The 23,183-nt window shown below is 36.8% G+C and overlaps 1 protein-coding gene across 5 annotated transcripts in view; it reads left to right on the top strand.

The window, feature by feature from the left end:
- The first annotated feature begins 335 nt into the window (after window positions 1-335).
- Window positions 336-23,183, top strand: part of ECHDC1 (ethylmalonyl-CoA decarboxylase 1) — a 46,798-nt gene continuing 23,950 nt past the window's right edge. The window contains exons 1-5 of one of the 5 annotated variants that reach the window (XM_042987132.1): window positions 336-546; window positions 8,608-8,829; window positions 11,967-12,109; window positions 13,761-13,813; window positions 15,592-15,672. In XM_042987132.1, the coding sequence (XP_042843066.1) occupies window positions 516-546; window positions 8,608-8,829; window positions 11,967-12,109; window positions 13,761-13,813; window positions 15,592-15,672 (530 nt within the window). In that variant the 5' untranslated portion in view covers window positions 336-515. Of the gene's footprint in view, window positions 598-670; window positions 966-1,493; window positions 1,707-7,848; window positions 8,133-8,607; window positions 8,830-11,966; window positions 12,110-13,760; window positions 13,814-15,591; window positions 15,673-23,183 lie in introns of those variants that run through there. The other 4 variants (XM_042987131.1, XM_042987135.1, XM_042987133.1 and 1 more) reach the window with 4 other exon arrangements.

Raw genomic sequence — 23,183 nt, 5'->3', positions numbered from 1 at the left:
ATTCCCTAAACCGGCTTTCTTTCTCTTCTACTCTTCCCTTCTACTCTTCCCATGCATGCCTACGGGGAGACTGAAAACGTGGAGTTTGTGGGCTGGGCTGCACCAACTTTTTTTTTTTAAATTTTTTGAAGGTTTATTATTTTTCAAAGAACGTGAGCAGGGGAGGAGCAGAGGAAGAGGGTGACAGAATCTGAAACAGGCTCCAGGCTCTGAGCGGTCAGCACAAAGCCCGACACGGGACTCGAACTCACAGAGGAGAGATCATGACCCGAGCTGAAGTCAGTCGCTTAACCGACTAAGCCACCGGGCGCCTCTCGGCTGCACCAACTCTTAACGCTGTGTCTCGGAACCGAAAGCGCGTAGCGGGCCCATTAACCTCCCGCTCGCTCAGGACCTAAGAGAGGGCCCACTCAAGCCCGCCACCAAGCCGGGAAAATGGGGCGCTTCCTGGCGGGGCGGGATTTCCGGGATTCTCCCGCAGGAGAAAGGAAAAAGGCGCGCGTGAGAGAGAAGGGATGCGGAAGAATCTAAAGAAAACGAGAAGAGGTAGGACGGCGAGAGAAGGGATGCGGAAGAATCTAAAGAAAACGAGAAGAGGTAGGACGGCGGTAAAGGGAGGGCCTGAGGCGGAACCAAGGGGAGGTTCCGGCAAGAGGGAAAGGGCCGCGGGGGAGCGGATAAAAGGGGGCGGGAAGCGGAAGAGGGTCGTGGGGGAGCGGAAAAGGAGGTTGCCTGCTTCGAGGCGTACTGGACTGCGTGGCTGTAGGGGCTGCCCTTTAAGTGTCATCTAGGACAGGACTCTAGCTTGTCGCTGAGTCATGGGCTTTAACGCTTCTCCGTACGAATTACAAGCGGGGACCCGCCCGGGCTCACTGGCGCGTGCCTAGTGACGCCATCGCGGAGGTCCACTGCCCTCTGCTGGGCGTGGGGACGCAGTGCCGAGCGCCGCTGACGGACTTTGCGAGGTGAAGGAGGGCACTTGGGAAAAGAGTAAAACTTATACTAAGGGTTGTGGCAAAATAGCCTACATTAGCGTTTTCAAAAGAACGGGGAGACATGATTTCAACGCACTAGTTTAAATTCTAAATACTTTTCAGGCATAGACAGGGTGGGTGATGTTCCCTAGGACTTCTGGATTTGTCCTGTGTATTAAATTATTTTGCTTAATTAAGACATTATTTGTTTCGTCCAGCCGACTTTTCAATAACAACAGAAAAATGTCCAAATCATTTTTGGTAAGGGTTCTTTAATTCTAAAATACTTTTGAGCCTCGAGAATCCTTTTAATGCTACACCACACACAAGGGTCACAAATGTAGGGGATTAAAACCACTGGTTACTTAAGTTACGTGTTTAAAGGGCTTATGGGACCTTGAGAAAAAAAGTGTATCGACCCCGCCAGCTCCCTTTCTTTTCCAACTCTGAGAACCTCCTGTTTACCAACTGTTGGCTCTAGGTGCTAGAGATATAGAGATAAACGGCCTGGGCAAGAATAACAGAGGACCCCTTTTGTGAAACTTTGCACTCTATTGGAGGAAATAAGCTTTGGGGGAAGATGTAATTGTGAAGTCTACTGGGAGAGGGAGGAGCATAGCAAGAAAACAGCTGATCCTTTCTTGATCTCCCCTTGCCGGATCTGAAAGAGAAGTAGTTAATAGTTGCATTTCAGGAAGAGAAACCAGCTTGTAAGAATGGAGTTGAAACAGGGTGAGTGACGGGAATAAGACAGTGGATAGTTCTTTTGTGGACAGATTCTTAAGCCTCCTAAGGCATTATGGATTCTTAATACTTGTTTGCCAAATTATTATTGTCTTACATTATTTGTCAAGCACCATTCTAAGCGTTGCAAAGGCCTTGCTTTCCAAAATCCCGTGGCAACGTCGGTTAAACGAGTAATTACGTGGGGGGAGAAAAGAATATAAATGCTGTGCAAGCAAACAGTATTTTATGTAGCCTAAGTATTAAAGGAGATGACTAGGAGTTACTCTGCGGAAGTGAAAAGTGTAACAGGTGAGGGATCACATATAGACGTGAGGAACAAAGAGAAAAACCTGAAGGATTTGAGAAACTAAAAGTTCATTTTGGCTGTATGAAGAGGTGTGTGTATGGTGGCATGTGATAAAGCTCAAAAGGTATATAATGACAGTCTCAAGTGAAACCAAAACTTGAAAAACAAGTCATGTTTGGACAGTCTTAAATAGAATCTTTCTGACTTTTTTGTTGTTTACCACCTCCCTCGGGCTAATTGTTTTCTTATTAAGTATGCATTTGTGTTAATTTTCTGTATTCAATAAATGCAGCAGATGGTAAAACGGGTTACAGATGGCTTTTAAGAGAAAAGCTAGCTTATTTCCTGTGCAGGGAGGGGAACTATTTGATCCTTTGCAGAACTTTAAAAAACAGTTGGAGAGAGTAACACATTTGATCTTGGACGTCAGGACCTTTCTTCTCTTTGCCTTTTCCAGCGGCTTGGTTGTGAGCTCATTCCACTGGTCTAACTCTGGCAGGACAGCAAAATATCCTTTACAACAAGTTTTAAACATACGTTTTGTCATGAATAAAGTTTATAAAATCGTAAATTCCTCAGAACTTTTCCATTGCCTTATGATTCTGGAACAGATCCAAAATGCTGACTGTTTAACTGCATCCTTACACAGAACCTGAATCTCAACCCTTGTTCGTACACATATACTTTCAGACACTATAGTATTTTCATAGTGGCTGATACTTTATCATCTCCTTAGCACTGAACTCTTGTCTAATTTGGTCTTAGAATTTAGAATTGGGATGATGTATACATAATAGGCTATTACCAAATTTCTAGAATATGATTTCTAAACTTGAGGTCAGCAAACCTAGTAGGCTTAAGCAGTGCCCTCGAGTTTTTGTGTTACTCTTCTGTGGCACAGACAAGGAAATATGAAGAGAGGAGAGAAAATAAGGGAGAGTTAGGAGTGGAAGAAGGATAGGAATGGGGAAGGAGAGAAAAAATGTTAGTCATATGTATGTTTAATTTTGTAATGATTTAAAGTAAGGAGGTAATAGATCTCATGGCATCTATGTCAATTGCCTTTGTGTTGTTAGATATTGGAGAGGTAATAGATGAGGATAGAACAGGCTCCTTACAAGAGAGAAGATGATATATTGTTTATTGATTTTATTATCCCACAAGAATAATTAAAAATGCTAATGGTTTTGTAAGCCTTATTCCTTATTTTCTAGTTTAACTCTTTGTTCTTTTCCCTAAACAGAATATTGTGGAAAATACAGGCAAATTTAGTTTTTGAAAATAGCCATTGAAGTCCTTATCAAGTTTTGGGGGGCACTTTTTTAAATGCTGAAGTCATGGTAAATATGGAAAAGATCAGGACCTTTGCCTCAGTTGAATTTGCTATTGGGTTTCTGTTCTGTATCTGACATCCCCAGGAGCAAAGCATGCATAGAGCAAACTGGATATATTGTATTTGACTCTGACTGTCTTATGTAGGCCTTTCAGTTTTGTGAACTGACCTGACAAGTGATCTTATGAGCTTATTTTCCCTAGGCTGGAGGCAGGCCCAAGGAACCCTGAGCCCTACTGTATTTGATCTTCTTCAAATGGGACAAGATAAAGGCAAAATCCCAGGTTCCTTTTATCACATAAACCTCTTAGAGAGAGAGAGCGCGCGCGAGCGTGAGCGTGCTCAAGAGAGAGGGCGCAGGGTGCTTGTGTGTGCAAAAGAAGGGAGAATAGAAAGAACTAAGCAAATCCAAAATAGCAGTCCCAGGGCGGATAGTTTCACTTTGGTTGCCTAGTACACAGAGCTATAGAACACTGAAAACCAATATCCTCCTTTGGAAGGTGAAGAAGGGAAGGTGAGGCAAAATAGGTCAAATCTCAGGTTCCCCATTTAAGTTTGCCACAAATAGTTACTAAGTATTCACTTCAGTATCACTGTGTAAATTGCCTCTCATCCTGAGAAAGAGAATGTAACAGGCCAAGCCCGCCTTAAGATTCTTCTTGTGAGAGAAATCTTGTTACATAGTTAAAGAACGAAGACTGTTACTAACCAGCTCCTTGTAAGATACCTATTACCAACTGCCCATACTATTGATAGGTAATGTCTTACTATTCATTACTTAACTTCACTTATTAAAAAGTGTTAATATTTTTAATGAAACAATAGAAATTGTGTTGTATGCAAACCCATTTTGTAAACATGAAAAGAAAATCATACCTTTGTGCATTTGTAACTACATATCCTGGACTTGGCATTTCCTAGAAAACCAACAGTGAAATAAACTTTTTCTATTTTGCAGACAGAGATCTTATATTTAGTTTAGAAAATGATGGTTAGGTACTGTCATCCCTTCACAGTAATAACCACATTAGGGGTCATTTAGTTCCACAAATATTAAATATATAGCCTCTGTGTGCTAAAGGCTATGAATAATATGCAGTCCTGCCCATAAGAATTTTTTTATTTACTGGAGGCAGGAGCTGCATTTCTAACTCTTTATTATGTAGTTTCTGGTTATACATTGATTTTTAAGAAATATCACTATCTTTAATAAGGACTCTTTATTAATTGCCAAACCGGCCAGAGACCAGGTACACCTATGTGGTCGCTCATGCAATACTTGTGTTCCTTGTGTAGTATCTTCTATGTAAAGAACTAGAGTATTTAAGAAACTAGTTTTGAAATTGGCAGTTTAGAAGATTGGGAGAAATTACTGGTAAAACCAGAGACAGCCCCAAAGTTTGGAATGATATCCTTCAGTTAAAAAAGTTTATTGAGAAATGTAGCATACATGCATATAGTGAAAAATACATAAAAAGAGTTTAAAGAACAACAACAGAAGATGGATACCTACGTACCCATTACCTAGGTTAAGAAAAAAAAACCCATGTTCTGAGACCTAATGTGTTAGGTGACTCAGGCAATAGCTTTCTTCATTTTTAATGTTTCCATTTATTTTTACTCTTACCAACTATAATACAACTTGAATTTCAAATCATGAAACAAAAATAATCTTTTATGGAAATAACATGAACAAAATTGCTGCACAATTTCATAACCATCTCATAAATATTTGATTTAATCAGATAGCCTATATATAAAATATGTTCTTGTCCATTCAAAAGGCTTGTGTTTCTATCTATGGAGTTACATGAAATAATGTCTCAAGTTTTAAAGGTTTTTATAAATTGACAATTCATTAAAAAATGTATATGTATTTGGAACAAAAGTAGAGAGTGAGAACTTTGAGAACTTTTGTGTTGTTTTCAAAATTTGACAAAAGGTAAACTTTAATTGTGAAAAGGAAACGTGGGCCCTGTTTTGTTTTTTTCTAGATTTGTTTTGCGGAGAGAAGAGGAACTATACAATTTTTATGCTAACAGTTTAGTAATAACATAATCTTCTGAAGAAATTATACTCTGAAAATATGTAAAATGAGAGTATTTTAAAGGTGGCTCCCCTGTCAATATTTCGGCCATAAGACACTGCAAAGAAAAGCTGGTTTATATTTTCTTTTGGTTACTCCCCAGCAAAATTAGGATATTGCCTGATTTCTGTTGTGCTTCTGCTTAGAATTTTAAAACTTAGAATGAAGTGAAATAAAATATCATAATATTTTATATTTAATATTTTTTGATCCATTTTTGCCTATAGAAAATCCTTATATTTCATACTGAAAGTTTACTGGTGAAGAAGAAAAACGCTTTTATGAAGTTAAGACTATATTTTAAGTTTGATGTAAATCTCTAATAGAGCTTAATGAAAAGAGGGACTTTGTTCTGTTTTCAATTAGATAGTTGAATTATTTTTGCTTTTTATGTGCATATTTTGTTTCTTTGATAAAACTAAAAAATTTTTGAGGGTAAAGTTACTTTTTTTCTCTTTGAAACAGTTAGCAAAGGGGAGGTCATTAGTAACTCAGTAACTACCCATTTAATCATTACTAATTATACTTTACCAAATGCTTTTATCATATGTAGGTGTTTATACATTAGGATTCCAGTCTATGAATTTCTTTTTGTTTTAATTTTTAATTTTTTTTTTTAAGTTCATTTATTTATTTTGAGAGAGAGAGTTCTGTGCATGTTCAGGGGAGGGGCAGAGAAAGAGGGAGAGAGTGAGAACCTCAAGCAGGCCGATGCTGTCTGTGCAGTGCCTGACGTGGGGCTCGATCCCATGAACTGAGACCATGACCTGAGCCGAAATCAAGAATTGGATGCTTAACTGACTAAGTTACCCAGGTGTCCTAACTTAGGTTTTTATTTAAGTAATCTCTACACCCAACAATAGGGCTTGAACTCATGACCCTGAAACTTGGAGGTCAAGAGTTGCATGCTGTTCTGACTAAGCCAGCCAGGTACCCTCCCCACCCCCACCAATCCATGAACTTCTTGGCCATTAAAACCTTCACATGGAAAAAAAAAAAAAAAAAAAAACAAACCTTCACATGAGTGTGGTTTCCTTAATGGCCCTCATTGCAACGAAACTATTCAACTACCGCCCACCCCCGCCCCCACTCTGGCCTTTTTTTTTCTTTTTCTTTTTTTTTTTTTAGAGTAGGCTCCATGCTCTTTGTGGGGCTTGAACTCATGACCCTGAGATTCAGAGTTACATGCTTTATGTGCCCCTAACCCTTTTTTTATTTTTTATCTACTTTAAATCTGGAAAAGAATACTATCTTGGTTTAAAATATCTTAATTGCTAATCTTGTCGAAACTTGTCTTTAGGAAAGCAAAGAACGCCTCACAACTTTTTTTCTTTTGCATTCTTGAGATTTTTTTTTTCTTTCTTTTCTTTTATACTTACCATGCCCTAAATTCATAGAGAATATGTTCCAGCAGCTCAGGCTCCTTTTCACTGGTTCTCACCAAATGTGCTTCTCTGAGTGGAGCAGGCTAGCCCTTGAGTTGAACCCAAGTACCTTTCCCTTTGGCTTCCTTCTTTTTCTGATCATTTTCCTTCACATGCCTTAGGAAGTTATTTTGGCTTTTTTTTTTTTTTTTTAAATGTTTATTTCTGAGGCAGAGAGAGAGCATGAGTGGGGGAGGGGCAGAGAAAGAGGGAGACACAGAATCAGAAGCAGGCTCCAGTCTCTGAGCTGTCAGCACTCAGCCTGATGCCAGTCTTGAACTCATGAGCCACAAGATCATGACTTAAGCCAAAGTTGGACACTTAACCGACTGAGCCACCCAGGTGACCCGGAATTTGGTTTTTCTACAAGTACCACTGGCCTCTAGACTTATACCTGGATTGCGGTGTTCTTTTCTTTAAAAAAAAATTTTTTTTAATGTTTATTTACTTTTGAGAGAAGGAGATAGAGCGTGAAGGGGAGAGGGACAGAGAGAGAGAGGGAGACACAGAATTGGAAGCAGTCTCCAGGCTCTGAGCTGTCAGCACAGAGCCTGATGCGAGGCTCGAACCTACAAGCTGTGAGATCATGACCTGATCAAGATCATGACCTGAGCCGAAGTTGGAAGCTTAACTGACTGAGCTACCCAGGCTATTTGCCCAATAATTTTATTGCAGTGTTTAGCAATCAGTATAAGTCAGCTGCAGCCCAACCAAATAATTCCATTTTTAGATATAGCCAACAGAATGCATACATTAGAATAGATAGATTGAGGTGTATTCATATAAAATACAAAGAGTAATGGACTGTTTAGACTGTAAATACATATAATAATAATGGATGTCACAAACATAGTTGAAAAGGCACAAAATAATATATACTATTGAATATATATAAAATTCAAAAAATAGAAAAATGAATTTAGGGTATTAGAAGTCAGGATAGTTGTTATCTTTGTTTGGAGTTGGACTGAGAGAGGACACAACAGACCTGAGTTACATGTTCTGTTTCTTGGTCTGGGTATTATTGACTTAAGTGTTTTTACCTTATGAAACTTATGATTTGAGCTGTATCCTATGACTTGTTTACTGTTCTGAATGTATGTTTTAGGTCAACAAAAATGCTTACATAGGGCAAAAAAACCTATGGGCTAAGGTGAGATTGCCCAGGATGTATATATAAAGTGAGAAGAGTGACAGAATGTTGAGGAGCAAAGAAACCATGCACATATTCCTATTTCTTTCCCCATTTTCCTCAGTTTTTCCTATGAAAGCTTTGCATAAGGTAAGGATAATGCTAAGAATGAAACTTCTGTGAGAGAATGGGATTGCCCTTGTAGCATTTCTGCATAGAGACTGTTTCCAAGGAGACACTGGACAATTTATTCTTAGATTTTGCAAAAGTCAAAGAGTTGGAGGAAGAACTACTATCATGAGAAAGACTTACCAGGAAGCAGGAGATGGTGCTAAACACAGAACAGCAACATTTTTCTAAATCTTCCTAGTGTATTGGATCCCAGTCAGTGCACTGTAACTATATCATCATCTCTCAGTGATATACTGAAATGATATACTTTGTGAATTATTTGGTTTGAGGAGACAAAACAGAAGGATTTCCATACCGACCATCTCCTCGGAGTGCTTTTACGAGTGGGAAAGTACTCCCAATTAAACAGAAAGGTCTATCACTAAAACCTATTAACATACAATATTGGAAAAGTGTTCATCTGGACCACTGCGTACTTCTTTCTGTTTTCCAGAAATGGCAAGAAGTCTTTTGAAGACATCATCTTTATCTGTGAGGACAAAATTACTACATCAAACGGGATTGTCACTTTATAATACATCCCATGGCTTCCATGAAGAAGAAGTAAAAAAAAAACTTGAGCAGTTTCCTGGTGGATCCATTGACCTTCAGAAGGAAGATAGTGGTATTGGCATTCTTACCCTGAACAATCCAAGTAAAATGAATGCCTTCTCAGGTATAGAGATCTTTCTTTTGCTAAAGAATGACACTAAATCTAAGCTGCTATCACATATTTTTATCTCTAGTGACAATTCTTGAATGTTGTGGTACTCTTGGAACACATACACTCACACTGAAAACCCTAACCATCACTTGAACCAGGAACATTTTTTATTAATTGTGAATATTTTAATCTTTTTAAAAAATCCATGAATACAGATGTTGATAAAAAGGAAACTTGGAAATTAATCTTGCACTTGGCAATGTATTGCATCATTTCCTAACTCTTAGGTACTGGTTAAGTACCTTCTGTTTGCCAAGCAGCATTCTTGGGCATGTAAGAATTTCCTGTTTAAGGGACCTGAAAGTCCAGGACGTGGTAATTTGTAATTTTGTGCCAAAGCTCAAATTTGAACTATGCTATTGTGATGTTATGCAAGAGCTGAGTAACACTGCTGACTCTAGCATTTCTCCCTGTTTCAAGATGATTTTGGCAATTTTTGTCTGTCAGTGTCAGTGTCTGTGTTCCTTGTGGGTTGTTAAGAGCTAATAAATAACCTTGCTGACTACCCAGTCAAGGTGACTTCGGCAATTTGTCTGTTATGCCCGTCATGGAGGGTAAATTATATTCTGTAGTATTTGAAATACTGAGCTTAAAAATACCTCTATAAATTTTCATACCTTGAGACCTAATTTAGTAGACTGTAAACTTTGTAAGTTAGTCATGGTGGGTCTTTAAAACACAAGATAACTTTTCTTTTCTCTTATCATAATTCAGAGATGTCTCTCTCTCTCTCTCTCTCTCTCTCTCTTAGTGCTATCCAGTAGAAGTATACACAGATGTGAACCACATATGTAAATTTAAATTTTCTTGTACCATATTTTTAAAAAGTAAAAGGAAACAGGTGAAATTAGTTTTAATAAAGTACTTTATATCCCAGTATATTAATAGTTCAACATGTGACTCATATGAAAAATTATTTATATGTTGTTTTCCCTTTTTTTATACCAACTTTTTGAATGTGGTGTGTACTTTACACATAAATGCACATCTCAGTTTAGACTAGCCACATTTCAAGTGCTCAGTAGCTAGATATGGATGGTGGCTACTTTATTGGACCATGCAACTCCATACCCTCAATTGGTTCAGAGAATAAAAGCTAATTTTAATATTAACCTAGGAAAAGTAAAATTAGAAAAGACTGCTCTAGAAAATTAGATTAATAGTCTAATTTACTACTGAATAAGTACAAATAATTTATATTAGTAAAGATTTTTATTCAAATGGAAACAAATACTAATTTGATGGCTGATGTTTAAAATGAATACAAGCAGAGATGCTTTGACTTGGGTAATGGTGTTTGGTTGACTTGGTCTGGGAGAAGTTGAGTGAGCCCCACACCACACAATTTTCAAACCTCAAGGCTCTGGTTTGAAAATTACCCAACCAGCTACTCTTTAAGCTTTCTTCTAACACTTAATGCTTAGTTTACCAGAGTAAAAAAGATGAGTTCAAGATTAACTACTGGTATAGATGTCTCATACTTAAGGCCATTTTTTTAGAAGCTTAAATATTAGGGATGATTGAAGGTCCATATTTATCTATATAGATTTATTCTTGTGCTAAATGACTGTGTTTTTTATTTATTTTTATTTTTATTTTTTTGTAAAATGCTACTGGACTGTATAAATTTTGAGAGCAAGAACTATATTTATAAAACACCTAGAACATCCTTGGGAAGGGCTACTATTTTAGTTAGGTCATAATTAGCAGTTGGAAAGGATTCTAACTTTCTATACATGTGGAATCTACTTGTGAATCAACAACATTAAAATTTATTGTGGAACTACTTCATTACTGGTTACTTCAGAAAATGGCAAAGAAAATAATAGTTCTTGATATCCTGGGGTTTATATTCCAGAATAGTATACATAGTTTAATGGGGCCTGTATAGTAAGTTTTGGAACCTTGTGATACAGAGTCTTTGCCAGTTTTAACCTTCTGTTTTGATCTTTATATTGTCTTCTAAAATATTTTCTTACAAAGAGTAAACTTAATCATGTTGACAGCATTATGAACTTTATGAACTTGGAAGACCACCACAGATAAGAGTTATAGTCCTTCCTATTCCCATTTAAAATTTGTTCATTATAAAGAAACTCCAGTAGAATTTTGGAATGATATCAAGGTAAAAATGTAATCTATAAATTGATGGTTGGTAGGCATCTTATTGGCAGCCTATGAAGTACTTTCAGAGTATGCCTTGGGCTACTCAGAGCATAGTCTGTCAGCTGTGGAACAAGATGCTATGTACTATCCCTTTCCTGAACTAACATCTATTATAATAGTTCTCATGTGAGTAGAGTAGGAATATTATACTTTGTTTTGTATACCATATACCCAATAGATTGTAAGATCTCAGTCTTCTGGAGCAGAACTATATTTGAGTTAGGAATATAGGCATAACTCTTGTTATGAGCTTGTTGATTTTAATAATGCTTGTTGAGCTTGTTGCCTAAGACAACACGTACTATTGTGAAGTCAGGACTATATTTGATTTAAAAAAAAAATTTTTTTTTAATGTTTATTTATTTTTGAGACAGAGAGACAGAGCATGAATGGGGGAGGGCCAGAGAGAGAGGGAGACACAGAATCTGAAGCAGGCTCCAGGCTCCGAGCTGTCAGCACAGAGCCCAACGCGGGGCTTGAACTCACAGACTGTGAGATCGTGACCTGAGCCGAAGTCGGAGGCTCAACCGACTGAGCCACCCAGTCGCCCCAGGACTATATCTGATTTTTACCTAAGGAATAATTTTTTCTTCCCACCATACCCTTATTTATTTAATTTTCTTATTCCTAGGACATGTATGATATATTCTCATTTTCTACCTAGCTATGTATTTGTGTGATTTCTTAATTCAGACAGAGAAAGAAAAAGATTACTAACATTGTAAACTTTGAAAGCAGTGGCTGTCATGTATACCTCTTTTGTGTATACCCCATGGTACCAACACAATAGGCATTTGATAGATATTTAGTAAATATTTATCAAATGTAGGATCTAAGAGTCATGTTTGATGCCTGATGGCTTTAAATTATTTCTGTTTTTCTGGTATCTTATGTACTTTGATTCGTCTTCTTCTCTGTGGCAGGAGTTATGATTCTACAACTTCTGGAAAAAGTGATTGAATTGGAAAATTGGACAGAGGGGAAAGGTCTCATTGTCCGTGGGGCAAAAAATACTTTCTCCTCAGGATCTGATTTGAATGCTGTGAAAGCACTAGGGACTCCAGAGGCAAGTATTCTATGAATTGTGCACTAGATTCCACATGCGTGTCAGATATTTATCACTGAGATATTGATGTTTTACATATGGTTATTATGATAGCTATCATCATAATGATCAGGATAATATTAAGAGGCTTCCAAGGGTCAGAGGTTTTAGTTTTCTTCTTATAGATTAGGTTGCAATATTGTAAAGTAATGGAGGGGAAGAAAAGGAAGGGCAAGAAGATTAGCAATCACTAAAGCCCATTAAAACCAGCAGGAATTTGAATTCTTTTAAGTGGAAGACCCTTAGCATCTCATGATGAGGAATTTTATATGAGGTACATATATAAAGTACCCAGCAGTGCTTTGGCACGTAGTAGGCTTCAACAAATGGTAATGATTAAAACATTTGCTTTTGAACTGCGCTGATAGGAAAGGAATCCTAATCATCTTCCATTGTCTTTCAAGGAACCTAGGAACTTCCACCCATATCTCCTAGGTTAAAAAAAAAAAAGGTGTGGTGGGGGGGAAGGAAAAGGAAAAATTTAATCATTGCCATTTAATTATAGGTTTGGGCTGTATATAGGTAATGATGTTTTATTTTTATTTATTTATTTTTAATTTTTATTTTTTATTTTAACGTTTATTTATTTTTGAGACACAGAGAGACAGAGCATGAACGGGGGAGGGGCAGAGAGAGAGGGAGACACAGAACTGGAAGCAGGCTCCAGGCTCCGAGCCATCAGCCCAGAGCCTGATGCGGGGCTCGAACTCACGGACCGCGAGATCGTGACCTGGCTGAAGTCGGACGCTTAACTGACTGCGCCACCCAGGCGCCCAATAACTTAACTTCCTAATAGCTTATTGTTGAGTGGGAAGCTTTACCGATAACAAACAGTAGATTAACACGCTTTCTATGTTATAGTTATTATATACTGTATTCTTACAATAAAGTAAGTTACAGAAAAAAAGCATTATTAGGAAAATCATAGTGGGGCACCTGGGTGGTGGCTCAATTGGTTGAGCATCCGACTCTAGCTTTTGACTCAGGTCACGATCCTAGGGTTGTGAGATTGAGCCCTGTGTTGGGCTCCGTGCTGAGTGTGGAGCTTGCTTGAATTGAGTGTGGATTGTGCTTGAGATTCTGTCTCTCTCTCCCTTTGCCCCTTCCACTCAACCTGCTTGGGCATGCTGTCTCTCTCTAGGGTAAAAAAAAAAAATCATAAGAGAATACATATTTATAGTACTGGACTATAAAAAATCCACATGTAAGTGGACCCATGCCATTCAAACCTGTGTTGTTCAAGGGTCAACTGTACTTTTAAGAAATTTGTTTTTTATATATTCTTAGGAGATCAGAATTTGGGATAACAGGTGGTGTATCTTATACTTCTTTCCCCCAAATTACCTTGAGTAGAACTTCACACTCTTCTGGGGTATGTAATATGACTCTCATATCCAAGTCTTTGCTAATATCTCATGCAGAGCTCAAGGAGCCCTAGAAGGTCAACAAAATCAAATACTACATCATTTGCATTTCTAACAGCATCAAAGAGTTTTAAATGAAAACCTCATAAAAAAAAAAGTTGGGTGTATTTTTGGCTTTGTTGCTTTCTAAGTATTTCATATATAATACATTTACATTATAATGTGTTTATGCTTATTCTTATTTAAAGGATGGAATGACCTTATGTATGTTCATGCAGAACACCTTAACAAGATTTATGAGGTAACGTATCTTTCTTTTTAAGATATGATTTCTAAAAACAACAACAACAAAAATAGCTCTTATTTGTTCTGTTTTGCACCACTTAAAAAACTTGATTTTTAAATTATATTTATTTTAATGATGAACTATTTATTTGTGCCATCAAGGAGAGCCATTTAATTAAATGTTGGTGAAGTATGCACAGTTAACTAAAAGATAAGAGAAGGGAGAGATAAAAAGAATTTAAGACATAGCACTTTTCCTGAAGAGCTTATATTACTAGCTATATTTAGGCATAGCCATGGGAAAGTTAAATACTGGTATTGGAGCAGAATAAGGACACTGTTCAGGAGATGACACATAAAGATTACCTCATATTCAAAATTAGTAGAACGTATGGTGAAGTGGTGTATATCCAGAAGAGAGAGGAAAAACCCTATGGATTGGTGATGGCTTTTACCGATTTCTGAGGAAAATGGATTCACTTTGCATCTAGATGAAGAAGAAAAGGGAGAAAATTCTTCTTGGCTTATCACTATGCATTTGGGGTTACAAACTATGACATTTTGGCTAATTAGCTTTCTACTTCTGTATTCCAAATGTAAATAATTTAAAAATTATAAAAAATAAAGAAATTCATGTTATTTAGCATATTTACTAGTTGGGCATCAGTCTGTATTTGGTGCTCTTCATATGTGAGAGCCTAGAAAGAATAATGGAATCAAAATATTATTCTAAAATACTGTCTTTTCATAGTTTTTGTACCACTTCACCTTCCCTTCGCTATTATTTGAATTTTTCTTAGAGAAATCTTAAAAGTGTTTTTAATCCTTTGTATTTAGAAACATAATCTGTTAATAAATTTCCCATTACTTTAGGCCTGCAGGTTTGTGTTTTGGTTAGAACCTACAGAATATTCCATACTTTCAAGGCATTTTATTTATTTATTTTTTTTTAATTTTTTTTTTCTTTCAAGGCATTTTAGATTTATGTTTTAATATATATTCCTCCAGGAGTGGTTCTTTGCAAAGAGAAAAGGTGAAGAGATTTCTTTTTACCACAGACCCATTCCTTTCCATAGAATTAGATATTAATCATTTCAGTGAGTAATAAAAAGACTTTTGATAAGAATCTTTATAATACAGTTTTGGAGCTCAGTCTTCTCTACCACATTTCCTCCCTTTGGATATAGCCTTAAATTTTGCCATCTAAAACTTGACATCAATACAAATGCAGTAAGATAAGGTCCCATTGAATTACTCCTGATTGCCAGCTGCTGAGAAGTTGTAGAAACTGTATATTATATTTAAAAAATTCATTTGGAAGGAAGTCATGATATATAGTTACAAAATACAGTAATGTACAAAAAATATAAAGTATATATATCATGTATAGTATATATTATACTTTATAAATCTTATTTATATTACATATTATATATTTGTAATATGTATAAAATATAGTTAATAGCTTAAACTAATGATTCAGGGAGGTAGTATGATAAACTTACATAGCATTTAGTATGAATTATTATATCTTAAGAATTAGACTGCTTTATTCGTCATGATATACAGTCTCAAGGTTCCACTATCCTTTGAGGTGTGTTACATAGTTCAATAATTTGTTTCTACTGTAGTTCAAGTTTTTCAAAAATAATATTTGTAAATTAATATTGAAATGAAAAATATTAACATCCATTTTTCCTTTTTCCTTCAATAAACAGACTCCCTTTAATAAGCGTTGCACTGGTTCAATGAAAAATATTAACATCCATTTTTCCTTTTTCCTTCAATAAACAGACTCCCTTTAATAAGCGTTGCACTGGTTCAAGGTCGGGCATTGGGTGGAGGAGCAGAATTTACTACAGCATGTGATTTCAGGTAAGGTGAAAATTGCTTTACTCCCTCCACAAATATAATCAACATGCTCAAATTTATATTTTGCTTGAATATAAATATTGTATATATTCTTAAACAAGATGATCAGTTAGTGAATATTTTCTTTTTGTCTGTTATTAAAGTAGATAATTTTAGTCAATCTAGTATAATAATAACTCTATCATTACTTTATTACTATACATTTGAAAAAGCTAACAAATGATTTTGAGCAAATGAAATCCATGTTAGCAAAATTCCTAGGGAAGGAAGTCAATGAAATGTATGAAACTTTAAGATTCAAAAGAATTATACAGAGAAAAATATAAAACTAAAAAAGAGAAAACAGAATGGAGAAAGAGACACTGCTTTTTCCGATAGTCCTCTTACCAGTAGAGGGAGGTTCTCCTTTTGGTGATGTGTAGTAACTTTGTGGAACTTTTGGACTGGTTAGGGAATGAAATTAGGGAAAATTATTTGGGACCAATAGCCCTCAGTTTCCAGAATTCTTTTTAATATTGGATAGCTATATTTTATAGGAATGATGTTCTGTAGAATCTAATGCTTTACTTGTGCTTGAAACTATGTTCTTAGTTACTATTCCTAAGACCTACTAGCTCAGCTATAAGGAGAACCATCATAATAGTGTTCTTTGATCTGTACAAATATGGAAGGCAGTATATATAGCTTATATAGCAAGCATAATTGGGGATAAAATGGCAAAACAGTAAAGAGCCCGAGCACTGGAGTCAGATAGACTTAGGTTCAATCCCAGTTTCCCACTTTTTTCTATAGTTGACCCTTGAATAACCTGAGTTTGATGCACGGGTCCACTTATACAGGGGTTTTTTTCAATAAATACAGAACAGTATTGTAAATGTATTTTCTTTTCCTTAGGATTTTCTTAGTAGCATTTTCTATTCTCTGGCCTACTTTATTGTAACAATACAGTATATTCATACATATAACATTAAAAGTATATGTCAGTTGACTGCTTATGTTATTGATAAGGCTTTTGGTCAACGGTCGGATATTAGTAGTTAAGTTTTGGGGGAGTTAAAGTTCTACACAGATTTTTGACTGCATGGAGAGTAAATGCTCCTAACCCTCACATTGTTCAAGGTTCAACTGTATTTGACTTTAAATAAATAACTAGTTTATCTAAGTCTCAGTTTCTTTATAAAATACAAATAATCTCTGCTAAATATTTATAAATGATTTAATGAATATGTAGATGTTTAGCATAAACTTAACCTAGGTACACATTGATGTACACATGATATTGATTAGATTATAGATAAGATTGCCTTACTACTCTTACACTTTTACAGAAATGCCAGTGTAGGAATATTTTGGCATAGTTTTTTTTTTTTTTTTTAAATTTTTTTTTTTTTTTAACGTTTATTTATTTTTGAGACAGAGAGAGACAGAGCATGAATGGGGGAGGGACAGAGAGAGGGAGACACAGAATCCGAAACAGGCTCCAGGCTCTGAGCTGCCAGCACAGAGCCCGACGCGGGACTCGAACTCACGGACCGCGAGATCATGACCTGAGCCGAAGTCGGCCGCTCAACCGACTGAGCCACCCAGGCGCCCCTGGCATAGTTTTAAACTTACTAATTCTCTTTTCACTAGGGATGCTTTTCAGCCGTAAGGCTAATCCTGGCCTCACTCCTTTTTTCCTATTCATTATACACTTGATGCTGGAAGGAAAATGTTGGAGCATACACTAAGAGGAGACTTTCATTGTTTAAAATTTTTACTGTCCCTTTCAGATACTAAAGAAAAAGCATTGCTCCCTGGCACGTGGTGTGGTAGACTAGAGGAAAAATAGTTGAGGTGACTAATTCAGATCTTTTGTTCCATTTGAGTTCTGTTTCTTTGAATCACAAATTTTCATGTTTTCATAGTTCAGATTCCTTTTTTTTTTTTTAAGTTTTTTTTAAATGTTTATTTATTTTTGAGAGAGTGAGAGAAACAGAGTGTGAGCAGGGGATGGGCAGAGCTGAGGGAGACACACGATCTGAAGCAGGCTCCAGGCTCTGAGCTGTCAGCACAGAGCCCGACGCAGGGCACGAGATCATGACCTGAGCTGAAGTTGGAAACATAACTGACTGAACCATCTAGGTGCCCCTAAAGTTCAGATTTTTTAAAAAATTAAAAAAAAAAATTATTTTTAATTATTTTTTTTCAAAGTTCAGATTCTTAAAGTATATAAGCTAAATCTTATAATCTATCTACTGTACTAAAATGCTATGAAAATAGTCATGGTAATATAAAAGATACTCATCAAAAAGAAAAAACCTATAATTAAAAATACCTAAAGATGTGTATTATTTAATCAAAGACTTTTTTAGCCTTCATTTTAAGAAGTTTTAAATCACTTTTGTTGTGGTATAATTTACATTCTATACCGTGTAACCATCTCTACAATCCAGATATAGAACATTTTTACCAACCCCACATGTTTGCATGTACCATTTCCCAGTAAGTTAGCACCTTAGTCCAAGGCAAACACTGATCACCTTTTTACTCTAAATTAGATTTGTTTTTTTGGTTTATTTTTAGCATTTTATATAAATAGGTTCATTTAGTATGCTTGCGTGTGTGTCAGGCTTCCTTCATTCAGCATAATTATCTTGAGATTTATCAGTTATGTATCATGTATCACTACATCATTCCTTTTTAATGTTGAAAAGCTTTTTATTGCATGGATATACTACAGCTTGTTTTCTTTTTTTTTTTTTTTAAGCTTATATATTTATTTTGAGAGAGACAGAGACAGTATGAGTCAGGGAGGGGCAGAGAGAGGAGAGACAGAGAATCCCAAGCAAGCTCCATGCTGCCAGTACAGAGCCCGACACGGAGCCTGAACTCACAAAACCGTGAGATCATGACCTGAGCCAAAACCAAGAGTCTGACACTTAACTAACTGAGCCACTCAGGTGCCCACTACAGTTTATTTTCAAGATTCACCTGTGTTATTCCATATTATTGGTGGTTTATTCATTTTGTTGCTCAGTAGTATGGCTTTCTATGCATATTATGTATTATTATTACTATATATTATAGGTAAAAGTCTATTTATATAAGTCAAATATATAGCATATTTTTGTCAAATAGACATATTGTGAATATTCTCTCAGCCTTTTTATTTTGTTATTAGTGTTTTTCAAAGAGCTGAGATTTTTAATTTTTAAAATATTTTTAACTCTCAGTTTGTAATAATTACAGACTTATGTAAAACTTGCAAAATTTACAAATTCCTATATAACTTTGACTCAGTTTTTCCAGATGTTAATATCATACATAACCACAGTACAATTATTAAGCCAGGAAATTGATATTGTTACAAAACTTTTAACTCATCTATAGACCTCATTTGAAGTTTTTCAATTGTCGTACTAATGTCTTTTTTCAAGTCCAGGATCTAATCAGGCATCTATTTTGTTTGATGTAAATATAGTCATTCCAGCTTTCTTATGATTAACATTTCTGTGGTATATCTTTCTCTGTCGTTTAATTTTATCTATCTATTTATTTATTTATTTTTGAGAGACAGACAGAGCATGAGTTGGGGAAGGGCAGAGAGAGAGGGAGACACAGAATCCGAAGCAACCTCCAGGCTTAGTACAGAGCCCAATGCGGGGCTCGAACTCACAAACCGTGAGATCATGACCTGAGTCGAAGTTGGATGCTTAACTGACTGAGCCACCCAAGCGCCCCTGTTCATTTACTTTTAAATGTTTATTTATTTTGAGAGAAAGAGATAGAGAACAAGCGGGGGGGGGGGGGGGCAGAGAGAGAGGGAGACAGAATCTTAAAACAGGCTTTGCACTGCCAGTGTGGAGCCCGATGTGGGGCTCAAACCCATGAACTGTAAAATCACAACCTGAGCTGAAACCGAGAGTCTGATACTTAACCAACTGAGCCACCCAGGCTTTCCTGTATTGCATTGCATTGCATTGCATTGCATTGCATTGCATTGCATTGCATTGCATTGCATTGCTTTATTTATTTATTTATTTATTTATTTAATGTTTATTTTTAAGAGAGAGAGTGTGCGCACAAGTAGGGGAGGGGCAGAAAGAGAGGGAAACACAATCTGAAGCAGGCTCTAGGCTCTGAGCTGTCAACACAGAGCCCGACACAGGACTCAATCTCATGGATCGTGAGATCATGACCTGAGCAGAATTCAGGACATTTAACCCACTGAGCCACCCAGGTGTACCCCCCAGTTTCCTTTCATTTTAACCTATGCTATATGTAGTTAGTAGACATTATATATTTGAGTGTTGTTCTTTTTTTTTTTTATCCAGTCTGACAATCTCTGTCTTTTAATTGGAGTGTTTATACCATATATATTCATTGTTATTGATATAATTGGGTTTAAATCTATCATCTTGGTGTTTGTTTTCTGTTTGTCCCGTCTTTCTTACTTTTCTGCCTCATTCTAGATTATTTTTTATATTCCCATTTTATCTCTAATAATCACTATACCATTTCAGCAGTCTTCAAAGCATCTTCACCAGGAATAGGTTCAATCTCAAGAAACCACTTTCTCTGCTCATCTGTAAGAATCAGCTCCTCATCTGTTCAAGTTTTTTATCATGAGTTGCAGCAATTCATCTTTAGGCTTCACTTCTAATTCTAGTCTTCTTGCTGTTTGCACCACATCTGCAGTGACTTTGTCCACTGAAATCATCCATGAAGTTTGGAATTTATGTCTTCCAAACGCCTGTTAATGTTGGCATTTTGACCTCTTCCCATGAATCATTAATGTTCTTTGTGGCACGTAGAATGGTGAATGCTTTCCAGGTTTTCAATTTACTCTGCCACACTCTATCAGAAGAATCACTGTCTATGGCAGCATTGGATTTATGTATGAAATGTATTTCTTAAATAATAAGACTTGAAAGTCAAAATGACTTCTTGATCCATAGGCTGCAGAATAGATGTTGTGTTAGTAGGCATGAAATCATTAATCCCATAATTTCCATCAGAGTTCTTGGATGACTGGCTGTATTTGTCAATGAGCAGTAATGTTTTGAGAGGGATCTTCTTTCCTGAGAAGTAGGTCTCAACAGTGGGTTTTAAAATATTCATTAAACTGTGGTGTAAATAGATGTGCCATCAGCCAAGCTTTGTTACTCCATTCATAGAGCACAGGCAGAGTCGATTTAGCATAATTCTTAAGGGTCCTAGGATTTTTGGTGTGGTAAATGAGCATTGGTTTCAAATTAGTCACCAGCTCCATTAACCCCTAACAAGTGAGTCAGCCTGTCCTTCGAAGCTTTGAAGTTCTGAAGCTCTTTAGGTTCGAAAGCCCTATATGGCATCTTCTTCCAATAAAAGGCTGTTTCGTCTACATTGAAAATTGTTTTAATGTAGCCACCTCCATTAATTATCTTAGCTAGATCTTCTAACTTGCTTCAGTTTTTACATCAGCTCTTGATGCTTCATCTTACATTTGTATGCTATGGAGATGGCTTTTCCTTAAACCTCATGAACCAATTGCTGCTAGTTTCAGACTTTTCCTCTGTAGCTTTCTCCCTTCTGTGAAACCTCTTAGAATTGAAGAGAGTTAGGGCCTTGCTCTGGGTTAGGCTTTGGGTTAAGGGAGTGTTGTGTTTGGTTTGATCTTTATCCTGACTACTAAAGCTTTATCTATCTTGGGGTGCCTGGGTCGCTCAGTTGGTTGAGCGTTGGACTCTTGATGTCAGCTCGGGTCATGATCCCAGGGTTGTGGGATAGAGCCCTGTGTCGGACTCTGTGCTGAGTGTGGAGCCTGCTTGAGATTCTCTCTCTCTCCTCTCTCCTCTCTCTCCTCTCTCTCCTCTCTCTCCTCTCTCTCCTCTCTCTCCTCTCTCTCCTCTCTCTCCTCTCTCTCCTCTCTCTCCTCTCTCTCCTCTCTCCTCTCTCTCCTCTCTCCTCTCTCCTCTCTCTCCTCTCTCTCCTCTCTCCCCTCTCCCCTCTCCCCTCTCCCCTCTCCCCTCTCCCCTCTCCCCTCTCCCCTCTCCCCTCTCCCCTCTCCCCTCTCTCCTCTCTCCTCTCTCCTCTCTCCTCTCTCCTCTCTCCTCTCTCCTCTCTCCTCTCTCTTCTCTCTCTCCTCTCTCTCCTCTCTCTCCTCTCTCTTTCCTCTCTCTCTCTCTCTCTTTGCCTCTCTGCCTCTCTCTCTCTCTCTCTTTCCTCTCTCTCTCTCTCTCTCTTTCCTCTCTCTCTCTCTCTCTTTCCTCTCTCTCTCTCTCTCTCTCTCTTTCCTCTCTCTCTCTCTCTCTTTCCTCTCTCTCTCTCTCTCTCTCTCTCTTTTCCTCTCTCTCTCTCTCTCTCTCTTTCCTCTCTCTCTCTCTCTCTCTCTCTCTCTCTCTCTCTTTGCCTCTCTGCCTCTCTCTCCCTCTGTCCCCTCACCTTCTGCCCCTCTCCCCTGCTTGGGCTCACTCTCAAATAAAATTAAAAATTAAAAAAAAAAAACCCTTTGTCTATATCAACAATAAGGCTGTTTTGCTTTCTTATCTTTGTGTTTTCAGTAAGTAGCACTTTTAATTTCCTTGCAGAACTTTTCCTTTGCATTCATAACTTGGCTAACTGCTGTAAAAGGCTGTCATCTTATCTCAGTTTTTGATATGCCTTTCTTATTAAGCTTTCTAACTTTTGATATAAAATGAAAGACATGAGACTCTTTCTTTTCACTTGAACACTTAGAGGCCATTGCAGGATTATTAATTAGCTATTGTCTCTCTGGGAATGGGGAGGCCCAAGGAGACGGAGAGAGTTAGGGGAATGGCCAGTGGGTAGTCAGATCACATAGTATTTATCAATTAGTTTGCAGTCTTATATGGGCATGGTTCGTGGCACCCCAAAATAATTACAGTAGCAACATAAATCACTGATCACAGATCGCCATAACAAATACAGTAATGAATAAAAAGTTGAAATATTGCAAGAATTACCAGAATGCAACACAGATATGTAAAGTCAGCAAAGCTGTTGGAAAAACAGAGCTGATAGACTTGCTGGATGGCAAGTTTGCTATAAAGCTTCAAATTGTAAAGGTCACAGTATCTGCAAGGTGCAGTTAAAACATAATAAAATGAGATATGCCTATATATAAACATATACCTATACAAATATATATAAACATAAATACCTAGTAAAATATATTATTAGAAAAATGAAACAGAAAACCAAGACATATGAATTTCTTGAATTGTAGTGTCTGTCATATATAGGAATATATATATTTCTAAAATACTGAAAAATATTTTCTCTTTTTTTGTATATGCACACAAATACATATGCATACATATATACATTTTTTTTTACTGGTTGGCTTAGAGTTAATATGATGCATTTTGAACTTATCATAGTCCACCTTCAAATGGTATTATGCTACCTTACATCAAATACTAGAATACTAATATACTCCTATTTCCTTCTCCTGTCCTCATGCTATTGTTATCATGCATTTTGCTTCTACGTATCATAACTTCACAAATTATTATGCGTTTAAGCAATCT

Source organism: Panthera tigris, chromosome B2 (genome assembly GCF_018350195.1).
Source record: "Panthera tigris isolate Pti1 chromosome B2, P.tigris_Pti1_mat1.1, whole genome shotgun sequence".
Lineage (NCBI taxonomy): Eukaryota > Metazoa > Chordata > Mammalia > Carnivora > Felidae > Panthera > Panthera tigris.
The sequence above is the reverse complement of the archived record's forward strand: the minus strand, read 5'-3'. Positions and strand labels throughout refer to the sequence as shown.